This window comes from Siphateles boraxobius, unplaced genomic scaffold (genome assembly GCF_051911475.1).
Source record: "Siphateles boraxobius isolate OS27281-9 unplaced genomic scaffold, OSU_SipBor_1 41, whole genome shotgun sequence".
NCBI classification, from domain to species: Eukaryota; Metazoa; Chordata; class Actinopteri; order Cypriniformes; family Leuciscidae; genus Siphateles; species Siphateles boraxobius.
In genome coordinates this window covers 14,522,307-14,538,274 of record NW_027509042.1, presented here as the reverse complement: position 1 = coordinate 14,538,274, position 15,968 = coordinate 14,522,307, and the positions used below count along the sequence as shown (strand labels likewise).

Here is a 15,968-nt window from a genome sequence, read left to right as displayed (position 1 = left end):
AGTAAATTCAGAACAGCTGCTTTGCAAAAGTTCACTGGATCATGTTGCTCTGCTATCCGCTATTTTAGTCTGCCATGCAAACAGTGACTGTCCAATGCAAGCCTTAACACAAAGACAACGGCACAGCACTGATGCACATTAAATCATCTTAAAACCTTCACAATCAATCAAATACACATTCTCATTAATCAAACAGAGGTAATAAAAACTTCTTTAAATTGAATAAAAATAAAATAAGAAAAGAAAAGAAAAGAAAAGAAAACAAAGAAAAATACAAACATAATGCAAACTTACTGCTTGGGTTGCTTTTTTCAAACCATTTGTTCAAGGCTTTTCTAATTCCAAGTACTGTATGAGTAATAGGAAGATAAAAACTAGGATTTTGCTTTCTATCCGAAGTTCTCTCAGTTCTCAAATTCAGGCGCAGTAAGCTGATGTAAGACACCGCTGGATGAAGGAAAGAGAGAGAGAGAGAGAAAGAGAGAGAGAGAGAGAGAGTTACATTCTGAGGATTCTTGGGAAAATGCCAAAGTCCCAGAATTCTTTCTGCCATGCAGAAGGTTTCAATTAAGTCAGACTCCTTTGACCAATCAGAGAAGATTTTCTTTAACATTCTTTCTTTTTTTATAGTCCAACAGTATTTATAATAAAATAAATAATAATAATTCAGAAGTAAAGTGATAAGTGACAAGAACAGGAAGTATTAAAAAGCAGTCTGGTGAGAATTGATTCGCGCAAAAATGAACGCTTTTTCGTTGATCGTAGGGAATATTCCCATTGTAAACAAAACTCAGCCACTGCGTCTTTAGCGGTTCAAATTTGGGAACATCAAAATGATTTCTGTGTTTGTTATTGCACCCAAGAACAGAACAACACAATTGCTTAGACGTCATTCTGCTCCAGTGTATCAACAATGACGGACTACGACGACAGCTCGCTGAGGGCGGGGCTGTGTTGAAACACTGCTGTCAATCAACAACCGTGGGAGGGGCGTCACGTGCCGTGTGACGTCACACGGTGAAACGGCTCAATTTGAGACAGGGGAATACATATAAGGAGGTTAAAACAAAAACACTGGATGGATTTTTATCATTATATGATGGTTGTGTACAGGCACTGCCAACACAATTTGCAGTACAATCAACTTGTAAAAGTGCATGTACCATTAAATGACCCATTTAAGTCCACAGCCATGTGTTGGCGCTCACTATAATGTTAGGAGGAGGTAGTCATTAAAAATGAATCGAAAAGGAATTAATGTACGTTTGTTTGTATTTATGTCGCAAACTGTTATTTGCAAACTTTTTTTATATAAAAAAACATCAATTGTTTGAGAACTAAGGTGTTGGCTATCAGTTAGTTCTGGTTGTAACTCTGGAATTGTTTATCAATTGAGCTTCACAAAGTAAGGATTTAAAATACCCCTATCTTTTTTCAACTATTAAAAAAAATATGTGATTATTAGGTAGACTTCTTTGAATTTAGTTTGCCTTCCCCTTTAAATTTCTCCTCCATCTCTATAGTGGAAAATCAATCTGCAAGATAATGAGAAAAGCAGTCCAAACTTTTTTCTTCACCATTAGTTTTGGCTATAGACAGGATACTCAATAATAATTTATATATGGAAAACTGATACAGAACAACTGTTATAAAAGAAAATGTGTGCAATAATTCAAAACTTCTCCACTGATCTAAAGAAACAGTTCTATATGCTGACATGGCCTCATATGGTTACCACTAAAAAGCAAACATTATACCATAATTAAAAGCCTAAAGAATGGCCGCGGAGTTACTTGTCATTATCTGAAGCCAGCTACAGGGCAATAACCTTCTGCATGGGTTGATCCTAGAGGGCACAAAACTGACAGGATACGACGAGGATAATCCAAGTCACAGCTCGCCAAACCCAGCAACATCACACATGTTGATCCCAATTCCTAAACCATCCACATTTGTGCGAGGGGCCTATAATCTGCATGGCCTTTCATTTAAAAAAAAACATCCCCTTGATTACAACACTGCACATTCATTTGCAAGGACTTCTTCTCTAACTTCCCAGTCACAAACTTTGTGGGTTTTATAAACATGATTGAGAACGATGCATCTAGGTCAAGGGATATTTCTAATAATTTTCAACCAGGTGATTAGTATAAACAGAAACGTTTTTCATTTCTCCATTCAGCTTTTTTGTATTACTGTACACAGAAATAATCTCAGAATTCATGGAGAACCAAAGGAAGTGGCAAAAACGGATACTTTCATTGCCAATATAAAGCAATGAAAATCTAAGAATTCCAACAAAATATTTTCAATGTACTCGAATTGGGAAATTCGCCTGTTCATACTAATCACATGCTTCAATTTAGGAAGCATTTGACACGGCAAAAGTCAATGCGAAATTTCTAGCAATGTGGACATTTCAATTTTCTCAAATTATACATAATGCAACTGTCCTATCCATGCATCTTGTACAAATGTAAATCAAGAAATTCTTATAAACGGTTACTGAGAAAAGTAATGAGAATGCAGAAAATAAAGTAAACAAACAAATGAATCTTTCAACATGATAAATTATTTAATACATGGATATGCACAAATAAACTAATCGGGAAGTGAGAGAAGAGAAGTGCTGAAGACTGAAAGTGAGATCGAAAGAGTGTAAATGAGAGAGGAGAAAGAGTTGGTGTCTCAGTGAGTGCACACTTTCTAAAGCAGAAAGAGACTCCAACCAATCAGAAAATCTCCCATAAACCCTGTGCTGGAAAGTCTGATGCAATGTCACATTCTCACTCACTTTTTCTGGTCGAAAAACATACCTGTTAAAAACAGACATTCACTTTGTTTTGTGTAGTTTTTACATGCATCTATATTTTGTAAAAAAATCTTAGCGGTGTTCATTCATGCAACCTGCAGCACAGTATGTACCATTGTGTATCATTTGATATATAAATTAAACAGCTAAATTCATGTTCCAATTCAAGAAAAAAGCACTGCACATTGCTATAAAAATAAGTCTTCGCAAAATAAATAGTTTGATCATAAAATGTTTTGATTGTGAGTAGCATTCTGCCCCCGTTCCTTCAATTTATTGTACAATAATTTCACAGTTTCCTCCACCCTGGCAGGAAGTGAGATGAAGATGATAAAGAGATCAAGAGTCTTCATTTTTGGTTTTAAGTGCAGCAGCCGGCAGTATGTTCACAGGCCGTTCTTCACGAGTTCATGGACGCCTTTCTCATCAATGACCAGAGTGGACTGGAAAGCTTGCCCGTTCACAAGATGCTCCAACCCCTTTGAAATCAAGAGAGACTATTAATTCCTCATTTTTCAAGTAGAGTATATGGCTTAGAATTTATTTTTTTCCCGCTTGCACCTAAATCATATATCAGGTAAAGTTGCTCTGGGATTATTACTCTTACCTCACCACCATAGGACACAAGAGGAGAGATCTCACATTTGATTGGCAGGTCTGTTCCATCCTTCAGGCTGTGATAGGCAGAGCACCAAAATGGGTTATATCTTTTTATTTGTATTAATGACTATTCCAGATCAAGCATTAATCATGTCATATATGATATAAAATGATTTTAGAAAATCAGACACTTCATATTAATAAAAATCCCATTACAAATGATTCAACGCCCATAATCACTTTATGCAAAATGCGACCATTTTTAATGCATTTAAATATTCATAATACGAAATCGAAGAAAATTTGATAAGCACCTACACCAGATTATTTGTTATATTGATGAGCAGCCTTGTTCTGTTCAGCATGCCTGATGCCCATTTCCCACCATGCATATTATTCTGCCTGTTAGTAGCTGCCTTTTGGGTCAGAGCCAGTTAAAAGATGCCAACCTTTACTCCAGCCAGTCTGGGATTGGACATCTTCTCCCACTTAGCTCTAACAGCTACACGGAATCTACTAAGAGCGAAGCCCCATCACCATGCATTACATACGACAGTGAGAATAGTTACTTCTGGCTGACTTCAGGAGTGACTGTCCCTGCTGGTCCATGTCTAGAAATATTACATAGGAAATATAGTGTGGTTTCACTATAACTGAAGATAAATGGGAGTTAAACTGAACACAGGTGGGAAGGAAATGTTTGAAACAATAAAAGAGTAAAAGAGTGGACTGGAGACAATCTAGGTTAAAGTGAAATATAAAAATCATCCATAGGCCTGTATCCATATGGATAAGAGCGGTGTGAGGATTCTTCAGAAATTCTCATTTTGTGTTCCATGGAGGAAAAAATTACACCATAGTGTTTAAAAACAACACCAAAGTGGGTAAATACTGACAGAACTTTCATTCCTGAGTGTTTGTCTCACCTGGGTATAGCAGGTATGCGGGTTCCATTCTCATCAACGAAATGCCCTCCTGCATTTAAGATCCAGCGGTGATGCAGGGACATCAGGGCGTGACGGGCTGTAGTGGGGTTGTCCTTCCCATCCTGACTGTCTGCATTCTTCAACGGAGAAAACTCATCTTCTCTTAGAACTTCGTATACCATAAACTTTCTGTCACACACGCAAAAAGTTTAAATAAGTTATAACTAATTGAACATGCCTGAAGCAATACGTATTATGTTAAATAAAAGTTTTTTTTTTTAAAGATAGACAATTTCTAATCATTTATAGCTTTCACGTGCCGTCACACCCTTACAGTAATGCCCACCTGTAGGGACTTTCCTCCATAGAGTGGTGCAAAAATCTGGAAGACTAATTCGCCACTGGTTCCCTTGAGATTTTATAAAGGGGTTTTTCAGTTTATGAGTAAAATAAAGCCTGTGGTAAACATAACTTGGGGATACTTTCACATTTTGTTCTACAACAAACCACACACACACACACACACACACACACACACACACACACACACACACACACACACACACACACACACACACACACTTATTAGAAACATACAGTTAAAAAGAATAAACATAAATGCTTCAAAATGAACATTTTTGGTATGGGTGTGTGTAATTTACGTTGTAGAACAAAACGTCAAAGTATCATAAAGTTAAGTTTATCACCAACGGGCTTTCTTTTTCTAATAAAAAAAAAAAAACATCATAAAACCCCACAGGAAAATCTGGAGGGTACCAGTGGCAAATTAGACTTCCGGGTTTTGATATCATCCCTGAACCACTCTTTTTTTTAAAGGTTGGTAAAGAAACATTTATATAATTTGAGAGTGTTTGATATTTTTATTTGATTTGGACAATTTTAAGCCAGTTCACTAGAACTATAATTTCAACTTCTTTAGCATGCCAAAAAGATGCTATACATAACACTTATTTTGTATATGATTAGCTTTAATTATAGTCTTTAAGAGATTTTGGAGGCTCTCTGGATCTTCATATCTCATAATAGTGTGAGCCAGAGCAGAGGTGTCGTAGAAAAGAGTTGTTTTGACATTTTGATAGCTACTTTTGTGTTTCAAGGGGTGCAGAAAAAGAAAAAAACTGCACGGTCTACAATACATTATGAATATTGGGTAAAATTTGTAGAATCTATTTGAACTCATTCAGTTCACTGAAACATGGGTAAATGAGGACCATTCCAGTCAACAGCACACATACTGAAACAGGAATGAACAAAAAGTCCTGACACTAACTTGGCAAACTGGAATATGTCAAAGACAAATTTTTCCATCTTAATCCCATTGGGTTTGTCAGGTTTGATTAGCTGCCCCTGGGTGTTCACGTAGGGAATTTTCTTCTGTGCCACATGATGCTGCAACTGTGGCTCGTGAGTCCTAAAAGAAAGATAGAGGGATATAAAGACAGAGGGATGAACGGGCAGACAGTAACAGACAGAAAAGTGAAGCATGTTCTTTCAGTTAAAATTTCATAAAAATGACAATAAGAGAACACGTCTGGCAAAGTCATCGGTGTTTAAAATACCAGACACTCAAAAAATGCAGATGTTCCTCTCCTGACTTTACCTCATTCTCTGCACACATTAAAGTCAGATCCATCCTGTCTAGTATTTACAAGATGGCAAAGCTCATTGGAAATAGCTAATAGAAATACCTGTATTGTTTAATCTGTTACGGAGATCATTGCCTAGCGACAAAATATCAACAAATGCAAAAAAAAAAAAAGCTGAGATTCATAGATGAATAAAAAATTGGCCACAAAAATGTATATAAATGATTTAAATTACAGTGACATTTATGGCGGACTCATCGAATTTATGAGGTGCTTTCTGAGGATTGACTAACCTCACAATCTCTTTGAGGAATGTGAGGGTGAAGAAGTGATTCGCTATGTTGCCAGCATTGAACATAAGTCGACCATCGGTGCTTCGCTTCTCTGCCGTTGCCAAGGTAATCTCGCTGTACTCCACTACTTGATAAAGCCCATCCACCTTACAGACCACGCCCACCGCCTCTGTTGGATTGGTCTTCTCCACAACCTGCCAATCAGAAGTAGATGTATGCGTGACTTTAGCACAACATTGAGGGATTTCAAAATAGTGCATTCAATACTTTCCTGTATATGCAATACCTGCAACATTAGTTTGCCTTCAAAATCACTTAGGTCATGACCCGTTTTTTTGTTTTTTTACATTTTGATCTAGCACTCACTTAAAGTGAATCTTTAGAAACACTAACACTTTAATAACACTAATAATTGAATTACTGTTGAATTTGAATGTAATATAAATGCACATCCAGTTTTATACTGTTTTGGTGCTTACATTTTAGTGTTTTAAATTCTTTATAGAAATAAAAAAATAGTGCACAATTTTATTATCAGCCATTTATCGGCAATAACATGAATATCTAAAGAACCTACACTAATGTTCAAAAGTTTGGCATCAGTAAGATTTTCCTTTTTATTATACTTTCATCAAGGATGTAATAAATTGAACAAAGGTGGCAGTAAAGAATTTTTTTAATAATACTGCTGCTCTTTTGAACTTTCTATAAATCAAAGAATACTGAAAAAAAGTATGATGTTTTTTACAAAAATATTAAACGACTTAACTTATTTTTGTTTGTTATAAATAGAAATGTTACTTGACCAAATCTGCATATCAGAATGATTTCTGAAGAATCATGTGATGCTGAAAATTCAGCTTTGCCATCACAGGAATAAATTACACTTATAAAAATAAATAAATAAATAAATATATATATATATATATATATAGAACCAATTATTTTAAATTGTAATAATATATCACAATTTTACTGTTATTGATCAAATAAAAACAGCCTTGGTGAGCGTAATTGACTATAAAGACATAAATAAAAACCTTTTACCAACCCCAAACTTTTGAAAGGTAATGTACATTATGATGTTTTGATGCCTAAATGCCCAAAAGTTAAATCAGTTATAGGAAATACAAAAAGACCAAAAACAATTTACTGTAACAAACCCTGTAAACTCTTGTTAATGATTCAATTTGATTTAGTTTGCGTTTATCGGCTGTCATAAAGATTGTACCAGGTCAACTGATAACAATTTGTTAGAACTTGTGAAGTAATAAAACCAAGTCTAAAACAGTTAGTTTAAGATGTCTTTTTAACATTTAAATGAATTTAAATTGAAAAGACACATTTATCAACAGTGAAATGTCAAGTAATAAACTAGCTGCAGTGTTTGAACAGCCCACACACTGCTGTGTGCTGTGTTTGCCTGAGGTCTGTGTTAAATTACAGCAGAGGCAAAAGCAGAAAACCCTTTCCATTCATCCGAGTAACAAATTACAAACTCCTCAGTTGATGAAGGGTTAGCATTGAGGAGAGGCTTCGAGCTAAAGCCACTTTAAGTGCATGCTTCAGAAATTATGAGGGGTGGGTGGGTCCAGATTTTCTTACCATCGTCCCCGTCACGCAGGAACCGTTTAATTACTAGCAGCTTCGGAAAGCTCAGTATTCAAAACCAGCTGTTGAGTATTTATGTCTAAACCAAATATCACATGCAAATACTTTCATGAATCACATTTCGTATGCCAATGATTCAGTTTGAGGCGTAATCAAAGGCAGCTTAAAGCATTTTGTTCACACTGAAATACAAAACCAATTCTTCACTTTCAAATAACAACCAACACAAATATCCAAATTCAGAGAGAACAGGAAAATAATCAAAATCAGAGAAGAATAAATACAACAAGAATACGATAAAGTATTATTTGTTTAGACATAACAAAACAAGCACTTCCAGACTACATGAAATTATATGGTCATAAGATGACTAACTGGTCACACAAGTAAAACAAGGTGAGTTTCATTTTTGTGTTAATGCATACTCTTCGGGAACACACCTACTGTCAAGTGACAATCATTTCATATGTATATGAGTTGAATGATTGTTACAAATAGGGCTGGGTATCGTAACAAAATTTTTGATACCGATACCTTGACTTCGATACCGGTTCCTGATCGATACTTTTTTCGATACCAATTTTATGAAACCAGTTCTAACAATCAAACATTACCTGAAAAAAAAAAAACTTTAATTTTTTCAGTCAGTTTGTTGACTTTTTTACACATATTTCGAGTATGTAAAAAAGCACCAATGCTAAAGTTTTCTGTTTCCTAATCATTTAACAACATGTATTCTTTACTTCAAGTAGCTAATTTTTCTTAATGCATTGTTTAACAATGAAACTGAATGAAAATGAATTGAAATGCATTACACACAGTCACCTCTGACAACAGATCACTCTAAAATTGTAATTTAGACACATGCATTTTCTGTAAAGCTACTTTGAAACGATATGTATTGTGAAAAATGCTATAATAAATGTGAATTTAATTAAATATAGGCTACTGGGGGGCGGGATATATGCCTCGCGCTCAGCACACATGAAGCTTGCCGCAAAGCACTGGCGAAAGTAGCCTAATGATTATGGATGTGTCGGGAAACGATAGCAAGGAGATATTTTAATTGTTTATTAATGAACAAGTGTTTCCAGTGTGTTGGCGGCAAAGATGATTATTGCGATGCTGACTCGTCATTCCTGCAGTAGTGAACGCGCGCGCGCCTATATGGATTAGGTAATCAAACTATTTATTTCGAATTGTTTCGTTTAAAAATAGATATATTTTGGCCGTATATAGGACTATTCCTCATGTCTGTGAGGCAAGTATCCTATACGCTGAGTTTCGGTTAATTTGTGACGCGCTCCAGTTCTTGCAGTCGAAGACGGATAAACTTTCTACTCTCAAGTGTATTCTGTGCCCTTTTAAGTGCCTTATGGTTTACCGTGTTGCCTTCTGACATCAGTAGGTACACTTTTTATCCTTTCCACATATTTTCTATCTATCTGGGTTGGGACGCTTACACACACACACACACACACACACACACACACACACACACACACACACACACACACACACACACACACACACACACACACACACACACACACACACACACACTACAGCCTCACGTGCGACGAGGCAGAGCCACGTCTCTAGGCAGCCGCGTAAACTAGTGTTTTTTCCACCCCAGCCAATCACGCTGCATCCTTATGGTTTCACTGACGTTGACAAGATTAACCACTTAGGTACCGAAACTTGGTACCGAAAAACAAGACATGTTTCGATCCTCGGTAGTATCGAGGCAATTCGGTCGGTACCTAAAAAGTACCGAACTCGGTACCCAGCCCTAGTTACAAACATGTTTATTTCTTGATAATTTAAATGGGAAGTGTACAAAAAAAAAGTTAACACTAAATATGTATGATAAAAATGGTTCAGCTTAGCAATTTGGTGTTCATTGCATCATAATAACCACTACAATACGTCAAGGACTGTGAGGTTACACTGAGAATAATGGCTAAATTAATTGGTATCCTGCATCACCAAGCTGGTTATATAAGAGTTTTAAAGGCAATTAAGCTCCTGACTGCAGACCATTTAAAATGTCCAGAATAACCCACTGTTCCTTGTAAAAGTATTTTCTCCATCTTGATGTTGTGTACGCAGACTGCAAAAGCACATGTGAACGTGTTACCTGAAACTACATTCTAAGGAACCACACTTCATTGCTATATGATGTGCGGCTAAGCCCAGGGTGCCATCAAAATATTCCTAACGTATAAACATCATTAAACAACTAGGTTAACAATTAGATGAGAATAGTTTGGTACTTAAAATGTCTTAAGAAATTGAGAATATATCAGTATTGAATAAAATTCTTATTTCATCTTTCAAAACCATACTAAACCACGCAAAATCATTCCAATGTGCAAAAAAAAAAAAAAAAGTTTATTTTATTCAAAATATGGTATAAACAGTAATTTTACAATTTACAATGACAGTTTTCTATTTTAATATCTATTTTTTATTACGGCAAAGCTGAACTTTCAGCATTATCACTTCAGTCTTCAGTGTCACATGATCCTTCAGAAATGATTCTAATATGCTGATTTGGTGCTCAAGAAATATTTGTGTTGCAAAGTGATACTTTTTTCCAGGATTCTTTGATGAACAGAAAGTTTAAAAGAACAGCAATTTTGTTTGAAATAGATATCTTTAGTAATATTATAAATGTTTTTACAGTCACTTTTGATCAATTTAATGTGTCCTTGCTGAATAAAAGTATTCATTTTAATCAATCGTACTGCTGACCCCGAACTTTTGAATGGTAGTGTAAATTCCTGTACATCCTGTTTTTTTTTCTGAGCAGCTGCTCCATCTAGTGGACTAGCAAAATATGTTTTGTTTTTAAATATGTGACTGGCACTTTTACATTCCATAAAAAAAACATTAGAAAGTAATCAGATTAAGGAATAATAGACCACAAAAACAGATAAAAAAAAAGTGCACAAACTTAATGATAATACACCAAGTACATATTCGTAATAGAATTGTATTTGCATGTTTTCTGCATTATGCATAGAAAAGGAAATACATATAAGGGCAGGGCAGGGCTAGGTATGTTAAAGACTGACCTTTGCACCACAGTCTGCTCCTTTAATTGTACAGAAGCCAATGAAAGCAGGGTCAGCCACTTTCACAAGAATGTTGTCTACGCAGTAGACGTGGATGTAGGAGATTCCTCTCGTCTCCATGTCCTTCACAATGTTCTGAGTCCCCAGAGCTCTGTACAGCCCCCCGTTTCCATCTGAATATGTAGATTCAGAGAAAACGAACAAGTGCTGAATATTCACAGTAGTTCTAATTATTCTTCGTAAGCTAACTGTAAGGCTAGTTAACCTGTATTTCCAAAATAAGGTCTGTGGTTAAGATTACTTATAGAGACTTTGACGTTTTGTTCGACAACATGCTGTAAACTACTTCTAGTAATACATCGCATGTGAATAAAAAAAAAAGAGAGAAATTTTTTGCTTATAGTTGCAAAGTTGCATATAGTTATACTAATCTTGCTTGTAAAAACTCACCTGGTGCCATTGCCAGTTTGCCTTTGCCCTCTAGAATAATTTTCCCATTAAAGTCTACAGCGGGAAGCATGCCTTGCTGAAAGAAAAACACATTCTCTTCCTTCAGGCCGAAGTAGTTGTGTTGTTTGAAGAAGTTTTTGGTCATGTCCATTGTTCTGCCACTTGTCATAATGTACCTGATGTATCAAAACATTGACCATGTCATTGCTTTTAAGTATGAATACACTACTGTTCAAAAGTTTGTTTTTGAAAGAAGTCTCTTATGCTCACCAAGCTCATTTTTTGATATTGATCAAAAATAAAACAGTACAGTAAAAACAGTAATATTGCAAACTAATCACAAACTAACTATTCAATTTTAAAGTGCCCATATTATGCAAAAATGCTGAATTTACTGTTTATATATAATGTGCAGTATTTCCGTGACGTCCAAAGCACGTAAATGTAAGATCGCGATTGACTGTCTGTTGTTAAGCATCTAGCTGTAACATTCGAACGCCGCATCATTTCACACTGTGCAAGTTTGGCACCGCAATGCAGGGGAGGGACAAGGGAAGTTAACGCGGGAAAACCCAGGTTAAAAGCTTCTAAGGGTACGTTTACACGACAACGATGTACTAAAATGGGAAAGTTTTTCCTTCGTAGTTGTCACGTACAGACGACACCATTGTCAAAGCCATCCCTGTTCACGTGGATCTGTAGAAACGGCTAAAAAGGCTGTATTATGAATGGCACTGCATATTTGTTGTAAAGAAACACTATGCACCTATTGACTGAACACGTATACACACGTGGATGACATCACGGTTTTCACAAATTCGCGTTTTTGTAGTTTAAACGGAGACGATCAAAATTAAAAAAAGTCAGGCCCCCAAACCTCCATTGTTGTGTAAAACGCATAAAAAGCTTTACGTTTTTAGTTGAAAACAATGTCATGTAAACGGCCCCTAAATTGCAAGTGTGAAACGTTCATTTAACCAGGGTTAAAAGCGGTGTTTGGTACGACGATAACCCACGCTACACGCTGTGTGAAAAGCCCTCATGAAAGGTAACATTCATAAAAGCATAATAGAGGCACTTTAATATATTTAAAATGTTATTTATTCATGTGATGGCAAAGCTGAACATTCAGCAGCCATTCCTCCAGTATTCAGAGTCACATGATCCTTCACAAATCATTTTAATACGTTGATTTGCTGCTCAAGTAATAAATAGTCACAATTGAAAATTGTTGTGCTGTTCATTTTTTTTTGTAGAAACCATGAAATTCGTGATTCTTTGATGAAAAGAATGAACAGCATTTATTTGAAATAAACATTTTTTGTAAAAAATTGGTTAAAACTTTTTAAAAAGTTATTACATCAACACCTGCCAAATGTTCTATATATTGTAATTATGATCACAGCTTGTAATAATTGCTTTAAAACGCTCATTGTTTCTGCCTAAAATGAATACATGTCATCTAATTGCATGCTTTTTATTTTCTTGAATTGTACATTTCTGACAACAGAACTCTAAATCGTAATGTGGAAACACATTTTCTGTAAAGCTGCTTTGAAACGATATGTATAGTGAATAGCCCTATACAAATAAATGTGAATTGAATAGAAAAAAAATTAGGTTCAAACTGGAGATTAAAAAAAATGCAAACATTTCAGACACATAGTTCTTAGCACCTAATTATCTGGGAGAGCATGGAGAGTACTCTGATTGGAAAAACAAATCTATGACCTTCTTTTTCTATGATCTATGAATTTCTTTTTTTTTGGATATGATACATTTTGGATACTAAAATAATGGTAACACTATGGAGTTCTTTAAAGTATGTTGGCATAAGACTATGGCGATCATATAGTGATATAGTATTGTAATCCGTCTTTAAATAATGAGTTAAAGTTAGAGCTGATCATTAGGGCATCATGTGTATGTGTTGTGTCAGAGGTCAATTCTGTTGGGTAGAGACTGGCTCTAAAATTATTTTCCTCAGGATGACATGCTGGTCTCATGTCAGCCCAATTTCACACTGACTAAACCATGCACTGACATTCATAGCGGGGAGGTCACTTCAGTACGGTAAAAGGAGGGAAACTTCCTGAAGATCAAAACAAGTCTGCTAATCCAAGTAATTAGATTCAACAATTGTTAACTCAAATTCCTTTCCAGTGAGATTGAAAATGACTGATCTTTTTTTTATCCACTGCTTTTACTGTAAGTGCACTGTCACTGAATGAGCTTTAATTGTGTTTAATGATCATCTTACCATGGAATGCAGCACTTCCTTGAGTGTTTTTTTTCAGCGAGCTGTTCCAGTCTTTGGATGCGTTCTGCCTGGATCTGAAAGAGGGTTTTGTGGGAAGGGAGGCCAACGTCATACATGCCTTTTGGATATGATACACCCAACCGTGTCCCTTGACCTCCAGCCAACAGAAGAACCGCCACTTTGTTCTCTGATATACAGCGCAGCCCTGCGTGGAATGATGGAAGGTTCGGTCACTTTAGCAAATAGGTGTTAATATTATGTCATACTATTCAAGGTATAAACAAAAATAGGTCATTGTTGCCATTACATGAGTCCTTAATGTAAAATATCCAAGCAGACTAATCAGAGAATAGAGATGGAGGTTGTATAAAATATCTGGCTTCTTAAGCAACAGTTTGCTTTTCAATAATTGCAGATAACAGGGGCAATTATCCTAGACTTTTATGAGGCCCACTTTTTCTTACATAAATTACTTTTACTTTAATGTTACTTCACCCACGCACAGCCTTGAACATTATCAAATTTAACTTTCAGGTGAATTATTAAAAACAAAATGATTGAATTAAATGATTTTTTTTTTTTTTAAATGAATGGGACAAAGAAGACAGAAGGAACAAAGAAGGTTTTGGGTACCATACAATGTGGTCGGATTAAGGATGATGTGATTCAGAATGAGCTCAACATGACTTCAGAATTTATGTCAGATCTAACCAGATCCAGATGTTTTCAACCCCTTTTGGAGAATCATCCCAAAAATGGAGTACAGGGACAAAACAATGTTTATTCAAATCTGTAAATTATTGTTTCAGATTGGCTTGACACTGGAGAGAAATCGTCTATCTCTCGGGGGTCATGATTTCTTAGGGGTCCAATTTGGCATTTAAGATATTGCATCATTCATTATGTTTTGTTGTGCAATATTTCTTAGCAACAAAGACTAACAAAAATGACTATGACATTCGTGTTATATTAAATGAAACATAACCTGCTTCGATTTTGTAAATGGCCTCCTGTTTGAAATTCTGCCTGACCAGTTGGTCTGCTTTGCTCAGGTTTGGGGCATTTGTCACCTGGCCAGACTGGAAAAACGACTGGTTGACCTGCTAAACCCCAGTTTGGCCAGGTTGAGAGAGCCTGTGAAAAGTCCTGTGAAACATTACAATATCTGAACTCACCCTCTTCTTCCCATTCTATAAGACTTTCACGATCACGTGTTACACTCCCCAAATGTTCCCGGGGAACCGGTTCCATCCTGGTGTCCACTTTCTCCTGGGAGCTCTGCCCAGATGTCTTCATGGCAGTTTTAAAGAAGCTATTGATCTCCATGAAGTTCATGCTCTCCAAATCGACACTAATCTCAGCTTGATCCTCAGGGTTCAGCTGATCCCAAAACTGGAGGACATGAGACTGCCCGGCTTCAGCGAGTCTCTTAGCCAGTTTGCTGATGTCCATGGTCTCTCCGTTAGATCTGGACAAGTCAGTGGTGGAACAGAGGCAGAAGAAAGGTGACACTGATTATCTAAGGATCTCTAGAACTCCTGGCAGATCCACCCATTTTATCACAACCATAAATTGATAACCACTCTGTGTACGTGCTCAATCAAATAAACTCAAGGTAGGCCAAGTCTAAGGTCAGGTGTGATCTTTACCTTTACTCAAAGATCAACATAATTTTTGATGGGCAGGGACACAACATAGACCAAGTTTGATAGATAACCAAGTTTTATCAAAGATTGACACAATCCCCTATTCCTGATTTAAGAACACACCTGCTACAAAAATTCCTATTCCAATTTTTTTCTTAAGGTATCAACATTTGTCATAGCCGTTGATAAAAAGCAATATATAGCATTCAGATGTAATACCCTGTAAGAATTACGCATATCTGGACAATTTTTGCCCTCAAACACAAATCGATAGACTGGTTAAGTAGTGTTTCATAAAGATTTGCGAGGAATGCCACTGTCGCGCGGACTGCCTCCTTGACAACAGTTAAGCTCTCTGCCGAGCCAGGCCTTGCGAAATGTTTTATGACGGTAACGTTACATTTAACAACATCATAATATTCTTACCTTTGGAGCAGCTGCTGATCATTCAATACTTCCCTCTCACTTCAGTAGGACTAAAGACACGGCTACATCTCCTGAAAGTACCGCCTTCCTTCACTACCCGGGATGAGATACTCCTCCGACCCGTCAGATTGACGTGGCAGGACACACACGGAAACACCAAAGTCAAATGAAACGCGCTACTTTTCCCCACCCATATTCCATATTCCTGCCTCTATGCAGCCCGTCAATAGACAGGGGAGTTGTCATTCATATCATCA

The 15,968-nt window shown here is 36.4% G+C and overlaps 2 protein-coding genes across 6 annotated transcripts in view; both read right to left on the bottom strand.

Annotated features, from left to right (window-relative positions):
* ddr2a (discoidin domain receptor tyrosine kinase 2a) overlaps positions 1-439 on the bottom strand; it is a 31,285-nt gene extending 30,846 nt beyond the window's left edge. For all 3 annotated transcript variants that reach the window (XM_077198506.1, XM_077198507.1, XM_077198508.1), the window contains exon 1: positions 295-439. The gene's annotated coding sequence lies outside the window, so the exon portion shown is untranslated. The remainder of the gene's footprint in view (positions 1-294) is intronic.
* A 2,117-nt stretch (positions 440-2,556) lies between these two features.
* Positions 2,557-15,881, bottom strand: uap1 (UDP-N-acetylglucosamine pyrophosphorylase 1). Of its 3 annotated transcripts, none has more exons than XR_013192990.1 (11): positions 15,712-15,870; positions 14,815-15,107; positions 13,640-13,844; positions 11,380-11,555; positions 10,930-11,102; positions 6,239-6,432; positions 5,630-5,770; positions 4,339-4,527; positions 3,862-4,023; positions 3,420-3,486; positions 2,557-3,291 (listed from the first exon to the last, which is right to left on the bottom strand). XR_013192990.1 is itself a non-coding variant. In XM_077198510.1 (11 exons), exons 2-11 carry the CDS (start codon positions 15,089-15,091, stop codon positions 3,199-3,201), a joined length of 1,557 nt encoding a protein of 518 aa, XP_077054625.1. In that variant the 5' UTR covers positions 15,092-15,107; positions 15,712-15,881; the 3' UTR covers positions 2,557-3,198. The 3 variants fall into 3 exon arrangements, 2 of the variants coding, with proteins under 2 accessions (XP_077054625.1, XP_077054626.1); XM_077198510.1 differs by having other exon boundaries at positions 3,982-4,023; positions 15,712-15,881; XM_077198511.1 differs by lacking the exon at positions 3,862-4,023.
* Positions 15,882-15,968: the final 87 nt, after the last annotated feature.